The sequence below is a fragment of the Chiloscyllium punctatum genome, chromosome 3 (assembly GCF_047496795.1).
Source record: "Chiloscyllium punctatum isolate Juve2018m chromosome 3, sChiPun1.3, whole genome shotgun sequence".
In the NCBI taxonomy this organism is placed as follows: domain Eukaryota; kingdom Metazoa; phylum Chordata; class Chondrichthyes; order Orectolobiformes; family Hemiscylliidae; genus Chiloscyllium; species Chiloscyllium punctatum.
The window spans coordinates 114114255-114139286 of record NC_092741.1 but is presented as its reverse complement, the minus strand read 5'-3'; the positions used below and the strand labels follow the sequence as shown (position 1 = coordinate 114139286).

At 41.0% G+C, this 25032-nt stretch overlaps 1 protein-coding gene across 1 annotated transcript in view; it reads left to right on the top strand.

The window, feature by feature from the left end:
* The window catches only part of prim2 (DNA primase subunit 2), a 174370-nt gene that overhangs the window by 1989 nt on the left and 147349 nt on the right, over positions 1 to 25032 (top strand). Inside the window, exons 2-4 of the mRNA XM_072558388.1 lie at positions 1 to 104; positions 5974 to 6062; positions 8885 to 9002. Of these exons, the coding sequence (XP_072414489.1) occupies positions 1 to 104; positions 5974 to 6062; positions 8885 to 9002 (311 nt within the window). The remainder of the gene's footprint in view (positions 105 to 5973; positions 6063 to 8884; positions 9003 to 25032) is intronic.

Genomic DNA, 25032 nt, shown 5'->3' with positions numbered 1-25032 from the left:
TTCTCAAATGTATAGAAACACTTGGTGTTAGCTACATCAGGGCATCAGAGTCCTATAACAAGAAACTGGAAGCTGAGTTTCGAAAACTGAGATTTCCTTACAGAGTAAGTGTTGACAATGTATTAGGACTCTTTGATAAAATAAATCATCATCATTGTGTTTGGTATTTCACCCTTGGCTTTCTCCATGCTCTTCTAGATTTCTTACTTGGAATCGTCCTGATGTTGCCTTGGATGAGGCCATTCTTTCTGGTTGCTAGCTTCCTGAAAGAGCTATTCACTTTGTGCCAGTCCTGCCATGTCTTGCTTTATTCAGCTGTTCACGCTCCTTCTTGATGGGAGTTTTAATAATGATAACTTATCTTGATATAATGACATTGCTAAACAGCCACAGTGCTTCACTGTGATATTACTGAGTAGAATTTGACTCTGGCCAAGTGAGGCCTTGGGGTAAATGAGCAAAAGCCTAAACTTGAATTGGCTTAGTTACTGTCAATCAGTAACTGGGTTACTTTGGGTTGGGCGGCACGGTGGCACAGTGGTTAGTACTGCTGCCTCACAGAGTCAGAGCTCAATTCCAGCCTCAGGCAACTGTTTGTGTGGAGTTTGCACACTTTCCCCGTGTCTGTGTGGGTTTCCTCTGGGTGCTCGGGTTTCCTTCCACAGTCCAAAAATGTGCAGGTTAGGTGAATTGGCCAGGCTATGTTGCCTGTAGTGTTAGGTGCAGGGGTAAATGTAGGGGAATGGGTCTGGGTGAGTTGCTCTTTGGAGGGTCAGTGTGGACTTGTTGGGTCAAAAGGCCTGTTTCCACACTGTAAGTAATCTAATTTAATCTAATCTAATCATCAAATGCCTCCTCAAATATTTCCCCTTAAATTTGGGCAACAGAATGATCTGATTATAGTATACCATTTAGAGATTTTCTTGTTAACTGAAGCCTCTTCTTGCACTTCTTCCACACTATTACCCTGCTGTTATTTTCTCTTCTCCCTCTGCAATCTAGCTGTATATCCTTTCAATTTGTTCTTGTGTTTCTCTAGTTTCCCTTTAAAGGTTTACATGTTATTCACTTAGACTGCTACCTATCTCATATAATTCCATGTTCTCAGCTCTCTAGTGAACAAGTATGGATGACAGATTTCCCCCGTTTAACGGGACTCTAAAGTTCTGCTAGCCAATTTTGTGCTCTTTGAATTGTCTTTTCCCCAAGTGGACCCTAGAGGTGCTGCTGCTGCTGACCCTGATACCCACCTGAAAGTAGCTATTTTCATTCATCCTGCTAGGGGTTGGTGTTGAGTCCCACTCAGTTCAGAGTTTTGGCAGGGGGTCGCATTTGGCAAAATTAGGGTCTTTGCTGAGTTTAAGAGAAAGTGAGGACTGCAGATGCTGGAGATCAGAGTCGAAGAGTGTTGTGCTTGAAAAGCACAGCCAGTCAGGCAGCATCCGAGGAGCAGGAGAGTTGACGTTGGACTGGATAGGTGCGAAGGAGGATGGACAGGTAGGACAGTTCAAGAGGGGGTGGTGCTGAGGTGAAAGGATGGATCTGGGATAAGGTGGAGGGGAAGGGGAGGGGAAATGAGGAAACTGGTGAAATCCCCATTGATCCCCTGTGGTTGGAGGGACCCAAGGCTAAAGATGAGGCATTCTTCCTCCAGGCATCAGGTGGTTAGATTTTGACTGTGGGGGAGGCCCAGGACTTGCACGCCCGTGGCAGAGTGGGAGGGGGAGTTGGTGTTTGGCCACAGGGCGATGGGTTGTTTGGCGTTGTCCACAGATGTTCTCAGACAGGAAAACCACATTGAGAGCAATGGACACAGGAGATGAAGTGTGTGGAAATTCATGTGAATCTCTGTTGGACATGGATGTAGTTGAGGAGGCAGTGTGGGTGCAGGTTTTGCACTTCCTGTGGTGGTAGGGGAAGGTGCCAGGAGTGGAGGGTGGGTTGGTTGGGGGCGTGTACCTAACAAAGAAGGGTCGCGGAGGGAATAGTCTGTCAGGAATCCAGGTAGGGGTGGTGGTGGGGGAAATATATCCCTGGTGGAGGGTCTGTTTATAGGTGGCGGAAATGGTGGAGGATGATGTGATGTATCCAGATGTTGATGGGGTGGAAGGTGAGGACGGTGTGGTAGTGGGGGATGGGATTCTGTCCTTGTTGCGATTGGAGGGATGGGGTTCACTGGAGGAGGTGGGGGAAATGGAGGAGATGCACTGGAGGTCATTGTTGACCACTTGGGAGGGAAAGTTGCAGTTTTTGAAGAAGGAGACCATCTGGGATGTTTTTTGGTGGAATTGGTCCTCCTGGGAGCAGATGCAGCAGAGGTAGAAAAATTGGGAATAAGGGATAGCGTTCTTACAGGAGGCAGGAGCTGTACTCCAGGTAGCTGTGGGAGTCGGTGAGTTTGTAGAAGGTGTCCATGTTGAGTCCATCACTGGAGATGGATAGGTCCAGGAAAGGGATGGAGCTGTCTGGGATTGTCCAGGTGAACTTGATGTCAGGGTGGAAAGTGTTTGTGAAGTTGATGAACTGTTCAACCTACTCGTGGCAGCATGAGGTGGTGCTGATACAGTGATCGCCGTAGAGGAGGAAAAGGTGCGTAATGGTACTGGTATACTTGCGGAAGATAGACTGTTCCACATGCCCAATGAAGAGGTAGGCACAGTTGGGGCCCATTTGGGTCCCCATGGCTACCTCTTTGGTCTGGAGGAAGTGGGAGGATTCGAGAGAAACATTGCTGAAGGTGAGGACAGGTTCAGCCAATCAGATGAACGTGTCAGTGGAAAGGTACTGGATGGGTCAGCAGGAGAGGAAGAAATGGGGGACTTGGAGGCCTTCTTCATGGTGGATACATGTGTAGAAGGATTGGATGTCCATGGTGAAGTGAGGCATTGGGGGCTGGGAAAACGAAACTCGTGGAGGGTGTGGACTTGTGGGGAGTTCCTGGACCAAGTCGGACAGGATGGTGTGAAGGTATGCAGAAATAAGTTTGGGGCAGGAGCATGCTGAGACAATGGGTCGACCGGGGCAGTCAGTTTGTGAATTTTGGGTAGGAGATAGACCAGGAACCCCGTACCACCTGGTTCTGTAAGATTGGATGCTGGTGGTGAGAGATCCCCTGAGGTGATGAGGTTGTGGATGGTCTGAGACATAATGGTTTGGTGATGGGAGGTGAGGTCTTGGTCGAGGGGGCAGTAGTAGGAGGTGTCAGCAAGTTGGCGCCTGGCTTCAGTCAGTGTGGCAAACTACCACTGCGCACGGCCTATGTCTGCTGGTTTGATTGTGAGGTTGGGGTTGGAGCAGAGCGGGTGGAGGCCTGCACATTGTGAGGGTGAGAGGTTTGAGTGGGTGAGGGGGTGTGGACAGGTTGAGGCGGTCAATGTCATGGCGGCAATTGGAAATGAAGTGATCAAGGGTGGGTAACAGACCAGCGCAGGGTGCCCAGGTAGATGAGATGTGTTGTAGGCGGGCGAAGGAGTCCTCTGAGGGTGAGCGGAACTCCTTTATAGATAAAGGAAGCCTGGAGGTGGTGGAAGAAGAGTTTGTCACAATGCGTGTTGAATTCATTGATCCAAGAGTGTAGGGGGATGAAGGTGAGGCTGTTACGGAGGACTGATCGTTCATCTTCAGTGAGACAGAGGTCTGGGGCAGGGAGAGGTAGAAACTCAGCAGGGCTGGGAGCTAGGACCTGGTGTGAGGCGGGGTGCGGAACTCAGGGCTGAGAGCTAGGACCTAGGACCTGGTGTGAGGGGGGCTGCGGAGACTCTCTGGTGTGGGTGTGGTTACTGGATCTTGAATGATGTCACCAAAAGGAAGTGACACTCACCTTGGGGGTAGGGAGGCAGAAGCAGTGTCTTCAGTGGCATCCACATGGGGCCAGACATGATGTAACACGTGACATTTGTGATGTCGTCGGCAGTGTTCTGGTGAGTGACGGGGCAGAAGTGACTGAGGTGGCGGCAAATACAGGGGCACAAGTGATGTGCTGGGTAGACTTCGTGGTAGTGGTGGTGGTGGATCTTGTGGTGATCACGAAGGTGGTTGTCTTGCTGGTGATTGCAGAGGTGGCACAGTTGGCAGTGGCTGCAGTCTGTGGAGTGGTGGGGTGGAATGATGTCATAGTTCACTGCGTGGTGGTGACTGGAGTGGTCAGGTGGTTGGTGTCTGTGTGGTTCCAGAGGCCAGCAGAAGCTTCTGAGATGATTGAGGAATCCCGAGTTTGGAGGTTAGTACATGAAAGTTTGGCGCACTTGCGTTCCTTGATGTCCAATATGGTGGAGAAAAAGCGTTTTGAGTGTGTGAAGTCTTCTAAGGATTAACAGCAGCAAGGGTCCTTTGCAGGTCTGGGAGAGTGTCATTCTGAACTGGGCCAGGGCTGAATGCAGGGAGCGTAGGTGGTGGAGCATGGCTGCAAGTTTGGAGTTGGAGGGAGAACCGTTTCTGGAGGTGTGGAGTCCATGCGGGATCAATGGCTTCAGTAGGCGGTGTTAGAAACAAACTTAATAAAATTTAGACGAGACCAACAAATCTGGAAGCAAGACAATTTATTACGAACTTGCAAGTAAGGGCTTTAATTGCATAAGCAAATGAGCAATGAACATTCAAACTAGTACAAAGTTATACTTTTGAGCTGCGTGAAGTCACCTCTCCCGACTCTTACATTACCCAATCTTTCTTAGTATTCTGCCACTGCCCATCTGTGCTCCACCCTTATTGCCCCCTTCTCTCCAAGTTGGCAATCTTTCCCTCTAAGTGCTGACATAAGGCTAAACTTGTATCTTGATGTTCTTTTACTTTGCTTGTAACATCTTCCATTGTTCATAAGTACATTCCATTCTTGAACATAAATGTATCTTTTCATGCTTGGTTTATGCGTTTCAGCTGTCTCAGCTATTTTGCTGAGACTATTATTCAATTATTTACCCTAATAATTCTGCACTAAAGTTAGTATTTAATTATCATTAAAGATAAAGACACACTTCCGTAACGCTTGCTTAGCTGATATTTTTCTTGTCCCCCTTTTCTGCACATATACTCGCTGCTTTTCTATTTCTGCAAAAACAACACACTTTCCCATTTCTTACAGCAGGAACTGAGGAAAGTCGTGGTGAACGCATCATTTAGTTTTCATTACTTCCATCACCAGGTGTGAAGTATGGAATAGGTTACTAAAGGCGATAGGTAATGTTCAAGGGTTTCAGAATGAACTGGATTGCAATTGGCTGATGGAAGGGACAAAAAGAACAATTGTGGTGCCTTTTTTGAGAATGGCCAACTTTGATTTTATTCATGGATGTGGTTGTCGCTAATTAGGGCAACACTTATTTCCCTGGACAAGGTGATACTCATCCTTACTGAACTGCTTCTGTCCTTGAATGTGGTGCACCCATAGTGCTGTTACAAAGGGGTTTTGATCCAATAATGATAAAGGAACAGCTATATCTTTCCAAGTCAGGATAGTGTGTGACTTGGAGGGAAAGTTTCATCTTAATTATCATATTTAAATATTTTCATAATTTTGAACACCTCGAATAAATTTCCTTTTGCCCTTCTCTGCTCTAAGGAGAAAATTTCTTAAATTTTAATTTGTCCTATTTCACCCATCTTGGGATCATGATTTTTAATTCCTATTGTAAACCTGCCTGTGCTGTCTAGCTGTTTTCGTTTCATGATTTTGGTAATAACACTGTTTTATTTTAGTTATAAAGGAAAATATTGTGGATCCTGGAAATCTGAAATAATGACATTGCTGGAGGAACTTAGCAGATCTGACAGCATCTAAGGAGAGTAAAACAGTTGGTGTGGCCAGTTTTCAGAACAGTTTTGCAAAAGGGTTATTTGGATTTGAAACAATAAGTCTGATTCTCTCTCCACAAATGCTGACTGACCCACTGAATTTCTCCAGCAGTTTTTATATTTTATTTTTATTTTATTTTGAGATTAATTCAATGTCCTGTTCTTTCCCTGCTTCTTTTCCAGGTTTCAAGTGAAGAGAAGCTGGATGAGTATGAAATAAGAAGGAAAGATCACATCTCGCATTTCATATTACGTCTTGCTTACTGCCAGTCGTAAGTGAAACCTGCAGAACTCCTTTTGAAGTGGTCTATTAAAAACTGTGACTCTTCTATGGCTTGAAAAATGTGGGGATCCTGACGCATCCATTTTCAAATTCCAAATGCATAACATTTGATTCACAGGAATACTCCATGGTAATAAACGTACAAGATATTTCCAGAGCATTTGCAAAGAAGTAATTCAACTTATTTAAACAAAATCAAATAACCACCAGAGGGTGCTGTGGGATCACACATTAGTTAGTATGATTTTACAAATCGTGGTTCAGTGGGTTGTCCCAGATTTGTGGTGACTTTTAAAATCAAATTAACCATCAGGTGTATGTGGAGAGAGACTGGCAGTTTAGGATTTGATAGGAAAATGTTTTTTTTTTAATGCATCTTGTTCTTTGTGAAATTTGTATGGTTATGGGCAGACTTCCCCTCTCCAATCTCCTCAGATATCGCTCCACAAACTAGAATTAACTTCCAAAGTTTGCTACCCCTAGCCAAACTTGGGCCAATGTCCAACTTATCTATTGCCTAAATTAAATTATTCTAGTTAAACAATCCTTCAACTTCTTCTAAAACTCTGATCTTTGTTTATAGATCCTTCTATGGTATCAACCCTGTCTCTTTGCTCCAACAACCCCCTCTTGGGACAAACTTTTATAAAAGCAACCACTGTCCTCCGGATTCCTTTACTGCGTGGGGAATCTATTTCTGTGTCCAAAGTTCTGTTGTCATGACCCTGTTAGAGAGTGTGTCAGAAACCAGCCCCACAGTTCAGTTAGGTGTCACAAGTGTGAAATAGAGCAATTGAATCTTCAGGATGGTCACTGCCTGACTGTGAACACTGTCTAAGAGAAAATAAACTCTCAGCAAGTTTCATCAATGAATAATGGAACCTTTTCAGGAAAACAGTTTAAACACTTACTTGTTATAACCAGCATATCCTCAAACTTGTGGCAAAAAACGTGACTAGTTACTAATAGGCAAATAGAGACACCAGGTCTTCTCTGTTTTCCCTTTTGGAATGTGGACCTAAATGGGGAAGTACCTTTTGATATTAAGGACTGTGGAAGGTAATCCTGTACCTCTCAGTCAAGCTGCTGATTGAGTTGCATCTGCACTGTTGCTTGCTTCAAGCTGTGAGGGAACGTGTCTAGGATGCTATGGCGTTGATTGTATATGCAGTCTAAGCTTCATCTAGGGAGAGTTTGTTGATTTGGTTTGTGGAGGCCAGAGGACATTAGTAGGACGACAACTGTCTCCTGGGCAGGTGAGCAGAGTATGTGTAAACAATGCAAAAGTAGAAACCTCCAGACTGCAAAGAGGAAAGTCTCTGTGCAGCGAAGGCACTAAAAGAAGAAAGCTAGCTAGTTATTCTCTCCCCACCATTTATTATGAGCTGTTACCTGGAACCATTGAGTGAAAGAGTGAACAATTAATGTGCCAACTGCCGTGTGTTTTCAGCAAGGAATTTGGATAAGGACATTCAAGAACAGAAGGTCTTGGAGGAGCAAACGAGGCATCCATCAAATCTGAGAGATTCCCCCCCTGTCCTCCAACACCCCAATTCTTTGAACTCTAGCAAATATAATCCTAACCACTTCATTCCTGTCTCAAACATAAGGCCTACCATTCCAGCAGTTAGTATGATAAATCTTTGCTGCAAGAACATCCTTCCTCAGATAAGGAAACTAAAACTGTGCAGAATGATACAGGTGTGTTGTCACCAAGGCCCTGTATAATATCAGTAAGGCACCTGTTCCTGTGCTCATGTCCTATTGTTATAAAGGCCTGGAAGGAGTGAATCGTCATACTGTGTGAAGTGGTTTCTGTCACCTCTTTAAATCCAAACATGTTCATTTGCAAGTAGCTGAGACTTGTGGTATACGTGGTCCTTAATTTGGTAGTTGGTGTGTTGGACCTAAGACTTGGCTTGAATTAAACATTTTCTATTTGCAATGTATTTGAGTATTATTTCTTTTCCAATTAAAAGAGAGGGACGGAGAGAGCAATTTTGCTTGCTAGCAAAGTTAACAGTCTGAGTCACAACTGATCACTTTCCTTTCGGTTCACTGAGAAGCTACTTGCCATAATCGATCCTAGGTGTTTCTGGGCAGTTACAGCCCACCTCTTTCTCCCCACCCCCACCCCCCCCAAAACAAAAAACTAGTGACAGTGTGTCCCACAAAAGTAGCAAGATTCAGCTTCCTGCAAAAGAACACCACATGGTTCAAGTTTTCCTTTGAGTTTTTTTTTAAATGAAACATATGAAACATAAACCAGAAATATCTGCATGCTTCCATTTTTTGTTCCTTGTTTCAAATTAAAATATCATTTTTAAATCTGAGCCAAGGATCTGCCTGTTCAACTCTGAAAAGATGGTGGCATCATGCCTTCAATCTTGCTGTGTGACCTTCTAGTGTAGTGAATTGCTGAGTGACTGACTGGTTCTTGGTTGTGATACAAACTCTCTCCCGAGGTCTGTAGGGAGTCAGTGTGGAGTTTGAAAGTCACAACCTAGATTGTAAAGGAAATCTTTTCCTCCCAGTGAGTGGGAGAAAATCCTGACCTAAACTTGGCTGATGAATTCCATTAATTTTTTTTTAAGATCACTCATTCTGCTAACCTTCAGTGGCTTCTAAGACTTCTCCTATTTCCGATTTTCCTGAGACTCTGGGAGGAGCAATTATTGCTGGAGGTGTCCCAATCTATTATGCAGGGATGATTACTTGAGATCTGAACTTCAGCGTGATAAATGTATGGCTGATTTGATTTTTGTTCTCTTTCCCGCCCCCGCGCCCCCTTTCTGTACCTTGCTTCCTCAGGGAAGATCTGAGACGATGGTTTATCCAGCAGGAGTTGGAAGTATTCCGTTTCCGATTCAATGAACTGCATAACAAGCAGCTAGAATTTCTCAAGCACAACAAGTTGGAATATCAAGCTGTGAGTACACAATCAGCCTCGTGCATGTTGTCAATTTTCAACTGTTTTGCTTTTCTCATTGTTCATAGTGATTGACTTAAACCATAATTCCATTGTATCAAAGTGCATAGAGTATGCAGAAGCGTGTTTTTCGATTCAGCCTTTCTTTTCTTATCTTGCACAATTAGGATTTCTGCTTTTCTGCACTTGTTATTCTGTTTATGCAAGAAACATTTTTTTTCTGGGGTGTTTATCTGCCTGGTATCAGCATCAGAATCTCTCTTTCTTGTCCGTTGTGTCTAATTTTAAATGTTTGAGTTTTACACATACAGAATATCATAGTGGTTAGGTTATAACCATTTTCTCATTCCTAACTCCACTATCTTTGACCACCACTCTCCTCGTTGCTGTAGCTAAGCTTTGGACTGGAGGATATTCTAAACCAAAGAGGCCTTAAATGGCTGCTGACTGACAGTAGTAGCTGTTGGACCGTTTCATAAAGTTTGGAAGTTGGTGTTTCTGAATTTAAAAAACTTTGACCCTTGATAGTTATACACGAACCTTCATTCACAAAATAAAAATTGTCAAGGCTGTTTTGGTCTGATGCAGATTCAGAAGTTATTAAGAATAGCAGTGCAAATTAATAAAGTTTTAATTATTAAATTAAATTAAATAATGGTCTGGTACACCTCTATATTACATTTTTGAGAGTCATGGATAGGGTGAATGCACTGTCTTTTTGCCAGGGTTGGGGAATTGAGGATGAGAGGACATCAGTTTAAGGTTAGAGGGGAAAGAATAAAACTGAACCTGAGGGGTAACTTTTTTAAGCAGGGTGGTATGAAAAGTGGTTGAGGCGGGTACACTAACATTTAAAAGGTATTTTGACAAATACATGAATAGGAATGGGTTAGAAGGACGTGGGCCAAATGTAGGGAAATGGTGTTAGTGTGGATGAACATTTTGGTTAGCGTGGACCAGTTTGGGCCAAAAGGCCTGTCTCCATGCTGTAAGGCTCCATGACTCTGAATGAATGCTGGCATTCATTTAATTAGGATAGAACTGAAAAGCAGAGGGGTTGTGCTAACTTGTATAGAACCTTGGTAGACTCTGCACAGTTCTGGTCTGCATGTTTTAATAAGGAAATGGAAGCTCTGGCAAAAGGGCAATAAAGGATTTGCAGGGATGATACCAGAACTAAGATTATAATAGAGCAAAAAGACTATGCAAACTGGGACTCCTTTTTATTCTAGATAAGTGTGAACTGATCTTATGTCTGTGAAGCAATTTGAAATTGGTGATCAGAGAGATGTTTCATTTGTTTTAAAAAAAAATTCAAAACTCAAGGTCATAAATATGAGACAATTGTGAAGAACTCCAGGAGTTCCAGCGGAAAATTTGTTACTCAGAATGGTGAAAATGAGTAACTTGCAGGGAGTACCAGTTGACCTGCCTCAGGGCTGAACATTCTCCAGTCTGTGCTTGGTTAATGTCACTATCAGTTGTTTGTTTGGAAGTACCAAGATGGTATTGCATTTCTCAAAGGAAAGAGGTATGAATACTATGGGTTGACTGTGCACAAACATTTTGTCCATCTGTTCAAGAACAATGTACATAAAAGCTAGACCAAGTTCACCCCTCAGGCCTTCATGTGTGGCTTGTCAAATGTGAAAGGTTGAGTCTGATACTAGCAAAGAAGTCGCTTTATTCGCTAGAGCTGAATTTTCATTCTTGTTTCTGACATTTTTAATCTGTGTTTAAAATGACTTTCTGAAACTAGATAGTCTCCTGATGTATGCTGACTTACCACTTCAGGCTAGTTCCTCCTTTTGATTCATTTCTGTTGAAAGGGAGAAAATCTAGATTGCCACGATTGCCAGTCAAATTGAGTCTTTCATTTGGAACCCATGTCTGTTTGTTTCTTGGTTGTACACTATTATTTCCAATCTGCTTCCTGTTTCTCTCTCGGCTGTAGATAAACATGTTTGAAATATCTGCAACTACATCCATTGCAGTTAATTCTCTGCTTGTAAAGAAAAGCTCTCACTGTAGACATAACAGTTCCACTTCCTGTGCTGCTGTCAACCACGCCATAGTCATGATCCAGACTCATCACCATGTTGCACAGTTGAAGTAATTGTGACTCCATTTTGGAGGCCAAGGATTGGTTGATTGTGGAGTATTTTAGGAAGCACTCGGCACATTGAAATGTTGCAAAAGTGCACTTTTGCTTCCTTGACAGATTAACCAAATAGACCATCCCTACTCCAAACTCAGGTTAGTAATGTTATTAACTCCCCACAGGGTTCATGTCATTGCAGGCAACTGTTTACTCTAGACTTGTAACTAAAGAACTGCATTGAGCAATAAAGAATAAATTTATTACACTTGTGTGTTAATACATTTATTTAATGTCTTTCAAAACCTTTGGACTTCCCAGAGGCGGTGTACAGCAAATTAACTAATTACTTTTGAAATCTAACTTAGTAATGTAGGAATTGCAGAAGCCCATTTATACACAAAGCTCCTTTTAAACAACAATGTGATCATGACTAGGTAACCTGTTTTGTGTCTTTGAGGACTCAATATTGTCCAAGCTTCTGGGGCCATTTCTGAGGTTCAGAATAATAGTGTGTAAAAATTAACATCCATCTGAGAGAATTGAGAAAGCCTTTGTTTAAAATCTTATCTGAAAGACGGCACCTCTAGCAATGTAGCATTCCTTAGGAGCATATTGTGAGGTCAGGTTACATTGTGCCTGAGTTTTCAGAGTGGGATTTGAACTCTAACCTTGTTTGTCAAGCGAGACAGATACTTACTGAAATTGTTGCCATTCTGTGTCACGTAGAATTTCAACACTGGGAGAAAACTTGCTTCCAATAAATTTGAGGTGGATAGGGTGCCTATTTGAGATGAACTGCACCAGATAGGAGATGACAGCATGTTTAGTTTAAATGGTCTTTAAAAGGTGGTACACAAGGACCTTTTTACTAAGTGTCATCTACTGCTCCCAATATGCTTTGGAAAAAAACTTGAGATGCTGTGCTGTAATTTGCTGATCACTTAGTATTGACTATCCTCCACTAGTGATGGATCTGTATCCATGAACAGTTCGACCTAGTATTCTCTGCCAATATGAGCCAAATTCAGTAGGGTAAACACCATTCAGAGATTTCTAGAATCATACTGTATAGAAGAGGCCGTTAATTCGTCAAAATCCTATTCATGCCCTATGATGCTGAATTATGTTTAAAACTTTGCAGATTTTGGGTGGACATGTGGTGGAAATTGTAATTTGAATGAAGGACTTGGGTTCTGTCTCTAGATTAAAGACTCTTGCACTGTACTCTGAATCAATTTGTAATATGGAGAGGACCCTGACAACTGCAATTTATGCATACAATGGGGAGCAAGTTGGGCTAACTAGAATGCTCTCTGATAGACCACAGACTCAGTGGGCTAAATGGCATTCTACACCATGCTATTCTGAGGCAAGATTATCAGATGTGGTGTGTTTTTTTTTAAATTAGGATTTTGTTTTTTCTTTGGTGTAATCCTCATTACTTTGATCTTAAATATTGCTGTTAAGTTGCATAGGAGAATGAAATATTTCCTTCCTTTCTTTATCGATGAAAGCACGAGTTCAGAGCTGAAGTAGGCCATACAATCCCTACACTTGCTCCATCATTAGATAAGTTCAAGCCTGATCTGGTTACTCCATGATGCTGCCTTTCACCCCAATGCTTGTTGAGAATCTATCCACCTCTGCCTTCAAAGTTTTCAGACTCTGCTTCCATTTCCTTTTTGAGGAAGAGGTTTTCCAAGGCACTCTATTCTCTGAGGGGAAAAAAAGATTGGTCTTAAATGGGAGATTTCTTACTAGATTATATTAAGATTTAAGGAGGGTCAGGTAGCTCAGTTGGGTAATAGCTGGTTTGTGATTTGGAGTGACGCCAACAATGTGGGTTTAATTCCTGCACCGACTGAGGTTATCATGAAGGACCCTCCTTTTCAACATTCCGCCACGCCCCCGCCCCCCACCCCCCCCCCCCACCTGAGGCATGGTCATTCTCAGTTTAAACCACCGCCAGTTGTCTCTATTTCATGAGAGAGTAGCATTCTCTTCTACTGAGACTATGGCTATTTTTATGAATCCTTTTAGATTTATAGTCAGAAATCTTTGTCCTAATTCTAAGAAAAATGTGACCTCTTTCAAGATGGCTGAAATTTGGAACGTGGGCCATATAAGTTTGAACACCTAGGAAGGTGGACTTTTCCTGTGTGGTGATATTGAAAATTAAGACCGGAGGTCAGTCATGACCTGTAAACAGCTAATTTGTTAACTGAGTCTACATGTATATGAAACATGTCGGTTTGAATCTGTGGTTGCTCAAGTCAAGGGATGCAAGATCTGTGCAAGCTTGCTTTTTATTTTTGCTGCCTGGTTAATGCGCTAATCAAATCTTGTATTCACCAGTATCTAGAGGCCCCCGTGAAAAGCTTAGCATTTAGAGCATCAACATTGAGAGTATCCTAATAAAGATATGTAGTCACTTTTTGAAATGACATGGGCAAATTGACATGACTTGGGCTTCTTTTGTTACTTCTGTCGCTTCCATAAGCAGCCTGATGCTATATGCCACAATAAGCTATGGGTTTGGAAGAGTGGGTTTAACAAGAATTCCAAATCTTGATATACTATGTTAATGGAGTATCTGTTCATCACAACAGTGACTGCACTCCAGAAAAAAAGACTGACAAGCACTTTGGATGCTCAAAGGTCCTAACAGGCACTTTATTAGTGCAAGTTCCTTCTGGCCGTCTGTAAGAAGATTCCTATCCATCTCAGAATGTATCTAAATAATGTATGAGGAATTGACTCTTCACACTTATCTACAGGCACCTTGAAATAACAAATAAAATTCCAATAGTTTTGTTTTACCCAAATTATCAAATACGTGAACGGGTTTGATGATTCCAAACATCATAGATTTCTGCACATTGTCTTGGCAGCATGGTGTTTGTTGATATTTTACTCCAAAGCGGTCTTGCATTGGAGTTCTTGAGCAGATGACACTTTACTGCACCTTCTATTATTGCTTCACAAAGTGAGTGTGTTCAGAACGCTCACGCTTTCTCATTTAGATGAGTCTTCCCTTACGTACAAGTGTGTCTGCTCAGAAACAAACCCTGACACAGAGACCGGGAGCAAGGTCGGCAGAGCGAGGACAAAGGAAACTTCAGAAAACTCCAAGCCCCATAGGAGAGACATTGAATCAATTAACTGAATAATCATTTATCCGAACGGAATATTGCCTGTCCATCTCGTTCGGATAATCGAGGTTCCTCTGTAATGTTGCTTTTTGAAAGAGTAAGAGGGAGAATTTGAGACTGAGTCACACTGAGTATTTTGAATTAAGGCAATGTTGCCTGACGAAGCTATCTTGTTGAGCTGCAGACTGTGTTTTTAAAAACAACTAATTTCCAGAAGAGAGGAAGCACCTCGAGCCTACAAACAAGAAACATTAATCTATCTGGCCCTCGAGAGTGTGTGTGTGTGTGTGTGTGTGTGTGTGTGTCACTCGCAATGTGAAAAGACAGAAGGAAATCAAGAAAGCTTTAAAAAAAAGCCTAGGTCCACCTGATCAACCATCAAATCAAAGAACCTCCATCACCTTGCAGCGAACAACATGACATCATTGCAAAAATTAAAAGGACTTTGAGAAAATAACTTTGCACCTTGCGATCTTTGGAATTTTGTTTACCATGTCTAATATTTTTCCACTCATTGTGTTAAATCATTTTGTCTTAATTGTGATCGAGTATGTATGCTGCTGGGGATGTTGAAGGTGTGAGTTTAAATTGCCTAAATTAGAAATTTTTTGGTGCTCTTAAAGTTGTGTGTCACAGTGAAAAGTTGTTTTTCTTCTGTTTCTAATTCAGTTTGCAGGAGCTGACTCCCAATTTTGTTTTTGCTCGTTTAGGGAAATTAGTGGTAAATCTATACATTTTGACCTTTAAGTCTAATACTGGGCTTCAGTAACTATGCTTAACAGAACAAGTACCAGGCTCATGTGTGCTGGGTTTTAGAAGCAAATTCAAGAGAAACTTGCAGGAAAACTGCTTTTAATTTGTGAAGTAGTTAGAAATCCACACTTCAGGGATGGTGTGAAAACCATAGTGAAGCATGCCATGATGACTACAGAATCTAGGCTGAACACTTTGTACCATCATCTGTTTTCCTCAGCTATCCTGTTGCAAAATGCAAAGATCTATGGCAAATCTTGGCTGGGGAGAAACACTCTGGAAAGTGTATCTGTGTTGTAAAGCTATTAAGGAATACAGTACCATTATGGGTAAATGAAATTATGCACTTGATTCATGATTATGATTTGTATGCTGGGGTGGGGGTGTGGGGGAAAAAAAAGCTAATTGGGTTCATTAGGAGGAAGTGAGGACTGCAAACGCTGGTGATCAGAGTCAGAGTGGTGCTGGAAAAGCACAGCCAGTCGGGCAGTATCTGAGAAGCAGGAGGATCAGGCTTCCTGATGAAGAGCTCATGCTCAACATCAATTTTCCTGCTTCTCAGATGTTGCCTGACCGGCTGTGTTTTTCCAGCACCACACTCTTCGACTAATTGGGTTCATTGTTCCTACAGCAATTCCTCTACCCCACAAGGAAATTGAAAGCAGCTGAAGTGATCGCATTGATCAAAGATCAGTTTTGAGTCCAGTATTAAGAGTCAGAAGCTAGTTATATCTGAAGTTCAAATATTACTGCATAGAGCAGTTGCTACTGAACCAAGGGAAAAACGCCTCAGATTCTGTCTTTGCTGTTGAAATATGCTTTCATCATTTTAGCCAGTGTTCTCATTTGTATGTTGTCGAACGTGAATGCACACTGAGGGCAGAACCATCTCCTTAGTACAGAGGCTTAAAGAGAGACCTACTGGAGGTATTTGAAGGTTTATGAGGTATTTTAATAGAGCAACAATAGAGAAAGACCTTTTTTCCTCTGGCAATTGTGTGGTAAGCAAAGGTTGTGTTGGGCAAAATCACTGGAGACAAAGTTGGAAATGTTCTTAGTTAGGAATACACTTCAGAAAGTGCATTTCATCAGAATTTAAGGCAATTGTGCATGAACATGATGAGAACTAATGTGCGAGGTTGTGGGGAAAGGCTGGACAGCACAGTATATTGGACAGCTCTTTCAAAGTACTCAAAATCACAATGGACTGAACAGTCTCCTATGCTATAACATTGTGAGATACTTTCATTCCTTATACTGATTCTCCATAGGCTTACATGTGTTGTATTTAAAAATCACCAACTTTTTGTCTTTCATGTGGTGTCCAAGTTGTTTTTGAAGATTCTCATTGTTAGAAATAAAATCATTTTAGAAGATCATCCAGATCTGTGATTGTGAAAACTTTAAGTGCCCCATCAATTTTTTTCTACTGGCTGAATAATCTGTTATCTTTAAAATTTAATTTCAGCCTTTTTAAAAAAATTTCTTTTAGAATCAAAAAGAAAATGGTGCTCACACATTTGCACAGACTGCGATTCTTGCACAGCAACAGAGTTACTCCCATTGTTGTTGATCAGAATGGGTTGAGAGGTTTCCTGATAGTTTAAATATATCCAAATGTTTTAGCTTATAATTCATTTGTTCCAAACTAATAATGAATTTGATGAAATGATGCTGTGCTAGTGTTGGTGTTAGTCTTTGTTTGATTCTGTTGTTTGGCACAGCAGTTCGTCTATAACTGAACTGTTTCACAGAATGGATACAGTGCCGAAGAAGGTTGCTTGACCCATCATGTTTCTGCTGGCTCTCAAAACATGCAGCTGAAAATGTGTTGCTGGAAAAGCGCAGCAGGTCAGGCAGCATCCAAGGAACAGGAAAACCGACGTTTCAGGCATCAGCCCTTCTTCAGGATTCCTGAAGAAGGGCTGATGCCCAAAACGTCGATTCTCCTGCTCCTTGGATTCTGCCTGACCTGCTGCGCTTTTCCGGCAACACATTTTTCAGCTCTGATCTCCAGCATCTGCAGTCCTCACTTTCTCCTCTCAAAACATGCAGTTCACTTAATGCCGTTCTCTCACCTTTTTGCCATAACTGAACACTTGATTCCTTCTCAAATAGCTGTATAATTCCCTCTTAAAAAGTCCTCATTAAGCTGGCCTATTTCAAACATTTGGGCAGTACATTGTAGATCTTAACCCCACTATGAAAACTTATTTTCCTCCAGTCACTTCTTTGCTTCTTTTTCTTTGTTTACTCTTTCTGGATACCTCATGGCTTGAATGTTTTCAATTAGATCTTCTCTTGGCTTTCTGAAGTATTTGGTTCTTTATGCTTGATTGAAGTGATTTTTGATGCTTAATCCCAAAGTAATTATTGTTTATCAATATTCAGTATCATTGATTTGAATCTCATTTATAGCCTTGTTTTCAAAGCCTTCTTTGGGCTTTCCTTCTCTCTACATTTTTTTTTCTAGCCCCATAACCCCTGATATCTCTACATTCTTCCAATTCTGACCTTTTGCTGGTTCCACTATGTTGCTGTTGACTGCTGTGGTTTCAGCTGCCTAACCTGTAATTACTTGAATGTCTTTCTTTAAGGTGCAAATTAAATCAAGCACTTCTCTGAACATTTGTCTTTGGCTCAGTGTCAACTGCTGTCTGATTGTACTCCTGTGAAGCCCTTTGACATACTTTCCGCTAAAAGCCCAATATAAATTTAAATTGCTACTGTTCCCCTTTTGTCTCCCATTTCTTCTACACTGAGGTGCAATATGGCCCCACAGTTTCTAGCTACCTTGGAAATTTGCAAAAGGTGATTATTTTGCTGAAAGTAATCAGGAGCAGAATTTCCAATTGTAATGCTGAAGTGCTCCCTCTGTTATAGTGCTGCTGGATGCATAATTGTTCACCATTTGCTGTTCCATTAAGATCAGTCACACAGCTGCATTCCATTTTTAAGCATAGTGGAATTAATCCAGAGACCATTACTTGAACCCAGTAGTTTTTAAAAATCACTTGTCAATAAATAAAAGCTGTCTGGATATGTCCATGATTACCTGCCTAGGCTTTGAATTGCTTGGTGTCATAGAGTACTAAATCCATTAAACTAAACCTTTTCAATAAAGGTCAAAGCTGTGGTATTGGACAAGCCTGATGGATAGAAAGCCAAATGAAAGAAGTTCAAATGAATTGGTATCTGCCCGCTTTTAGTTTTGATTCTGATATTCTTGTGCTGTCGGGGTTAGATGCTATGCATTTTTGCTCCACAATTGACACACCACTGGTTATGGGGGAAAAAAACGCTGAACATTAGTTTGTGCCTTGAACTTTATGCCTGGAGTATTGAAGTACACTTTTAAGGTTAGAACTATGATGCATTCTGTGCTCCTACTGGAGTGATGTGATCTCAAAAGTAACATTCTGTTTTGAGGCTTACAAAGTGCTGAGAAGGTTCCAAAGTCGTGATTACCTTTGGTATTTTTCAAAGCTCTTTCCAGCTCTACTAAGTTATGTCTTCCATAACTTAGAAAATGTTGGATAGCACTTAATGCCAACAGAAGATGGTAAGTATGGGAGACTTCTGGTTGGTTATGTTACAAAAAGAAATTAGAGCCTCTGCTGTTAGTATCCAGTCTTCAAAGTATGTGTAAAAAGCAATATTGCTACAGAAACTGACTCATTGGAGGTTTTGTTAGATAGATGTTTGATGTGGATCAAATTGGTGTCAATAGCATGGCACAGTATTCCCTTTCCAGCTATTGTGGATCCTGGACTTCCCTCCTTGCCCAACCAGCAATTCGATTTATTGTGCTCCGTTTCGAGCTTACCTTTAGGCAAAGAACTGGAGGATAAGCAGCAGGTCAGGCAGTATCTGTGCTTCAGGTTGGTGACTTTTCACCAGAACTGGAGAATTTATATATTTCACCATTATTAAATTATGCTGAACCAGGAGAAAGGATGGAGAGGGTACTGGAACAAAAGGGAATTCCTGTCAAGGATGAAGTGGTAGTGGAGATTAAATGACCAAATGTGATAGCAGAATACAATAGTGTGTGATGGTGGTGGACGAAGAAAGATGAATGAGGTGTAAACCACTAAGTAAATTACTAATGAGCATAAAAGCAGAACTTCTGCAAGACCTGAAGAAAATTTACAGTTATCTTCATACTCCCCATCAGGTGGGAACTTCTGTTTTTGATATCTGAGGAAGTTCTGAAGTGGCTCCTTTCTTTATCCATTTTGACCAGATAACATCATTTAATTGCACTGTAAGGGTATCAGTTTGTAAGTCTTACATTTATCAAGAAAATAGTTACCAATATTCACCTTTTTAGTCCTGTCATCTCACCAGAAGCTGCTGTGGTATTTACCCGTAAACAGTGGTGAGCACCATTAATCTTGCAAGTAGATTGACAAATGTCCTGGAGAATGTATGATATGCCAAAGGTGCACTGTCCAAATAGGGCATCGAGTCCGGCAGAGCAAATACTGTATTTTTCAAGGATGTGATTTACAAACAATTTAAATTTAAAAACACTTTATTTGAGTTTTCCAGTGACAGGCACATGAATAACTCGAAAGTGCAGATTTGAAGGTGATTTGCCAAAGAAACAAAGACCATCGAGTGACTGCCAGGATGGTGGATACAGAGTGAACAATGATGCCGTTGAATTTCAACACAGACTAAAATAAATAGTGAAGAAAAAGCGTTGCAAAAGTAGCAGAAGAAGCTGAGAAGAGGAATGAACTGGATTGATCTTTGCACATGTTTGTGTGGCCTCTTAGGGTGTTTTATAATTCTGTATCTTTACAAAAGAGCCATAGGCAAATGATCAATTTGTGAGAGGAGTGAAAGGAGAAACTGGAGTAGCTGAGTGGATGACTTTGTAAGATTGTAAATGCTAATTGGTTTAAGTTTATGGTGCAAACACAGCATCCTCACTTTCTCCAAGGGAGTTTAATTTGTCTATAAGAATTCTTGAGTTGTGCAATATCAACAGGATTATCACTAGTGGAAAGTTTAGGACAAAATTAAATTCACTCATTATCATGTGTGTTGTGTAGAGGTGGAGGTTAGGGTGAGGGGGTCATGAAGTTAGTGAATAATATTTCTCCATAGAAATCCAAGTTTTAGATGTTCAAAGGGTCCTTCAAGCCACAATCCGGAGTCCCATGATGAAATACTATAAATACTGGTTGTAAAAGTTTTTTACCCCCTAGTTTTGGCCAAAAAGTCTGTAATTTTCCATATACCTATGGTAAAAATCAACCCTAATTCTTCACAGATAATAGATCAACATTTGAGTTGATATTATCCAATACATAAATGTTAGTGATGAGATGAGTTTTTTCATATTATTGTATTTTGATGTATAAGTCACACCAATTTGGTGCAAATGTTTAAGACTCATCAGGTTAGTGACTGATGACAACCTCTCTTTTGTGTGCACCTCAACTGAGCTCAGTTCCCCTGTAGCACTCATGGAATACAGTCATATTATCATAATTCATTGTTTTTTAATTTGTTTAGACTTCACTTGGCCTTCTGCTAATGATATGGTGTTTTGGACTGTAGCATGAATTTCCGTTCCTCAAAAGTAGACTCCACGTAATAGTCAGCCCCATAAATTTAACATTTTAAAAAAAAAGTCAAAAATTTGAGCAGATAGTTTTATAAATTAGATTTGTTCTTGAGGACTCTGGAAAAAGTTAGATCTTGAGGATGATGTTGTTGTTGTGATTTGCCATCCCGGTGAATATGATTTGATGACTTATGTTTTTAACTTCTAATCCAGTGGGTGGTGCTATTATTCTGGTGTATTTTTTTTCTTGCTGTGCTGTCATTTGTCATTAAAACAGTTTTCAAAAGTTCAAGAATCCTAGCCCTCAGCCTCCATGCTTTTAGTGAAATTGCTGTACCCTGCTGAATGATCAGATAATGGATGAAGATAATGATTGCAATCTGTACTGAACTTTTTTTGTTTTAAATGTGAAGGACAGAATAATGATGGAACAGTTGCAGCAATTTATGCTCGTGCTTATGAGAACAGCAAATGTTGAAGTTCTTTAAAGGAAGTAGGGTAACAACATTAAGCTCTTTTAAAAAAAAATTATCTCCATTGTACTATGAGTAATTTTTGGGTCTGGAATTAGAGGAGCAAAAGTATCTCAGGTTGTGGGGCTGGAGGAGATTGCAATGATAAGGAGGGATGAAGGATTGACAGAGGAGAAGGAGGATGAACTTCACAGTACCGTTGCTGCACCTGTACAGCGTGACTACGGATGTCAAGTAGCCATCTGACCACCACCTTCCTGAGGACAGGCAACAAATGTTGGCTTCGTCAGTGATGTCCATTTCCCATGACAGAACGAGGAATGGTGAAATGAAAAGGTGTAGGAGGAGGTTTATCTGAAACATGAACATGGCATAAGCTGATTGCTATTCTGAATAATATGTTCTTTCTGCAGAAGAGGTTCCCTCAACTATAATAAGCTAGAGGGCAAACCATTCAGACACACAAAAGGTGAAAGCATGCTGGAAATATAAAACCAGAACAAAAAGTACTGGAAATATCAGCAGATCTGGTGGCATCTGTATAAAGGGGAAACAGTTAACTTTCTCAGTCAATGAATTCATCATCCAATGTGTGATGACGGCACTGATTGGAAAGGAAAAGCTTTCAGAAAGATCTGGGAAAAATAGAAATCCAATAGACTGAAAGTTTTTTTAATAAAAGATGAGGGTGTTTCAAAGAAAATATGAAAAATTTAGAAAGCGTATCATAAAGAAACTTCAAATCAAGAATGTCATGAGGCTGAATTTTTTTTTGTTTCAGTCTCCCTAAGAACTGCCTTATCTGCTGAAAACTTTCTGTCATTCTCTCTCTGTTCTTAATGCAGTTTAAAAATAAACTTGGGAATTGCAATAAATTGGTGATTTGAAGCTGGTTGGTGTTGTTGCAAGGGTTATTGTTTGTTTAAAACCTGGAGAAAAATATGGAAATGATTCTCTCAGTTTGATTGATTAACATAGCTGTGATTTAACAAATGCAGTGTCCATATGTTTAATGAGACCAATGTGTGTATCAGCATTTTCAGCTGGTACTACTATGTTAACTGATTTCTCTGGTGATTTTACAAAGCAGATTGATTGATTGGAGTATTGCAAGGTTTTGCTGTTTAATCCAGTATTTTTCTAAATTTATAATTATAATTTACATAATATTGAATGGGCAGTGTAGAAACAGGCCACTTGGCTCAACATGTTCACACTGGACTTCATGCTGCAAATGAACCTTCTCTCATTTTACTAGATCCTATTACCACAGCCTTCTGTTCCATTCTTCCTCATTTAAATATATAGAAACTACAAGTAGATTTGATTTAAAGAAACAAATTTTTGATACTTTGCAATTTTGTGAATGATTTTTACGGAGTGGATTTGGATAGTTATTCCATGTTTTGAGTACTGACGTTTTGAATCGAAAAGAGAACTAATGGCATGTATAAACACACCAGTACCAGTGACAGGTAATGACCATTTTCAATGAGACTGAATCGAACCATCTCCCTATGACATTGTTTTTTTATTTGTTCATGGGATGTTGCTGACTAGTCCAGCATTTATCACCTACACCTAATTGCCCAGAGGGCATTCCAGAGCCAACACATTGCTCTGGGTCTGGTGGCTCATCTAGAACTGACTAGATAAGGATTGCATATTTCCTTCCCTAAAGGGCATTGGTGAACCAAATGGGTCTTTTACAGATTTGAACTCATGTTGTTGGAATATTATCTTGGGATTCTGGATTAACTCATTCTTGATGAAGGACTTCTACCTGAAATGTCGATTTTCCTCCTCGGACACTGCCTGACCATCTGTGCTTTCCCAGCACCGTGCTCTTTGGTTCTGGGTTAACGAGTACATTGACACTACCACTACATTACTGCCTCTTCAAAATTAAGGCCTGACTTGCAGCGCAGTGTTATTGGCCATTGAACCTGTGACCTTGGCATTGTTAGCACTATGTGCTAACTATCTGAGCCAGTCTGTGTAACACAATTGCTTAATCCAATGTCATCAAAACCCAGAGGGTTATATTAACAGAAGTTAACTAAGACCAGACTTGCATCCATTAGAGCTGCAAGGGTGGGGATTCTGTAGAAAGTGACACACTTCTGACTCCTCAGAAGTGTGACACAATGTGCTCCACTTGCATGGATGGATGCACCTCCAACAGTATTCAAGAAGTTTGAATCTAGGACAAAGCAGCTAAAAATTCACTTTCTCCTTCATTGATGCATAAGATCAGCATTGTGTGCCATTATAATAGGGACTCTCAAACTCTGTTCCATCTGGACCTCGTTTCATAGCTGGAAAATTGTTGTGATCCCTTACCATTTACAGTCAGTCAAAGTTCTGGCGTTTGGATGAGGGGTTTAGATTTGTGAGGGCAGTTGTGGTGGGATGGTCGGGAATTGGGGTTAGAAAAGGTGCGAATGCTGCATAGAATAGTGAGTGTTTCATGGTTTCACTAAAAGCATGTAAGACTGACCATTTCTGTTTGTTTGGAGGTTCAGTTGCACGTGTACACACACACACACGCGTATACACACACACACACACACACACGCGTACACACACACGCGTACACACACACGCGTACACACACACACGCGTACACACACACGCGTACACACACACGCGTACACACACACACACACACACACACACACACACACACACACACACACACACGTGTTCTGGCTCCTTTAATCTCTACTAACTTGAAAGACAAGGGCACCCAATAAAGTTTTCCAAAGGATGTAACTGCATAGCATTTAGAAATGCATAATCTAATTGAGCAGCTTCAATATTGCTTCATGAATGGGAAATAATACCTGGTCCTTTTTTTGAGGAAGTAGCTAACTGGAAAGATTAAAAAGGGAATCAATAATTCTTATGAATTTGGATTTCTAAAAGGTATTCAACAAGGTCAGGTGTGACAGGCTACTTAAAAAGTAAGAGCTTTTGGTGTCTGGAGTAGTACATTTGCATGTATCGAGAGTTGGCTAACAGACAGAGTTGATATAAAAGGGATCTTTTTAGGATGGCAACCTATAATTAATGGAATCCCACAGGGATGAGTGATAGGGTCAAAATTATCTACAGTCTATTATGGATGTGGATGAGGAAACTGAATTTACAATATCCAAGTTTGCAGATGACACAGGGGGAAGGCAAGTGAGGATGACGTAGTCTGCAGAGGGTATTAGGCAGGTTAAATGAGTGAATAAAATTTTGTCAGATGGAATATAATGTCTGAAAGTGTGAGGTTATATACTTTTAGCTGGAAGAACAGAGGAGCTGAATAGTAATTAAGCAGAGAAAGATTGTGCACAGAGGCATTTCAAAGTCATAGAATCCCTACTGTGTGGAAACAGGCCATTTGGCATTACAAGTCCACACCAACCCTCCAAGGAGTAACCCATCCAGACCCATTTTCCTACTATCTACATTTTCCCCTGACTAATGCACCTGACCTACACATCCCTGAACACTTTGGGCAATTTTAGAATGGCTAATTCACCTAACCTGCAAATCTTTTGATTGTGGGAGGAAACCCACAGGGCAGACACAAAGAGAATGTGCAGACTCCACTCAGTCAATCACCTGAGGCTGGAATTAAACCCCGTCCCTTGTGCTGTGAGGCAGCAGTGCTAACTACTGAGCCACCGTGCAGAAGTCCTCATGTGTAAGTCATAAAAAGCTAGAGTCTAAGTTCAGCAGGCAATAGGGCAGGCAATCAAACGTTGATCTTTTATTACAAAGGGAATGGAGTAGGAAATAGGGAGGTCTTGCTGAAACTATACAAGGCACTAATCAGACCACCCCTAGAATGCTGTGAATTGTTTTGATCCTTGATTGAAGGAAAGATATACTGGCATTGTCTCCCCTTGTGGGAGAGTCTAGGATTGGCGGGCATAATCTCAGAATACTGGGTCGCTTATTTAAAACAGAAATG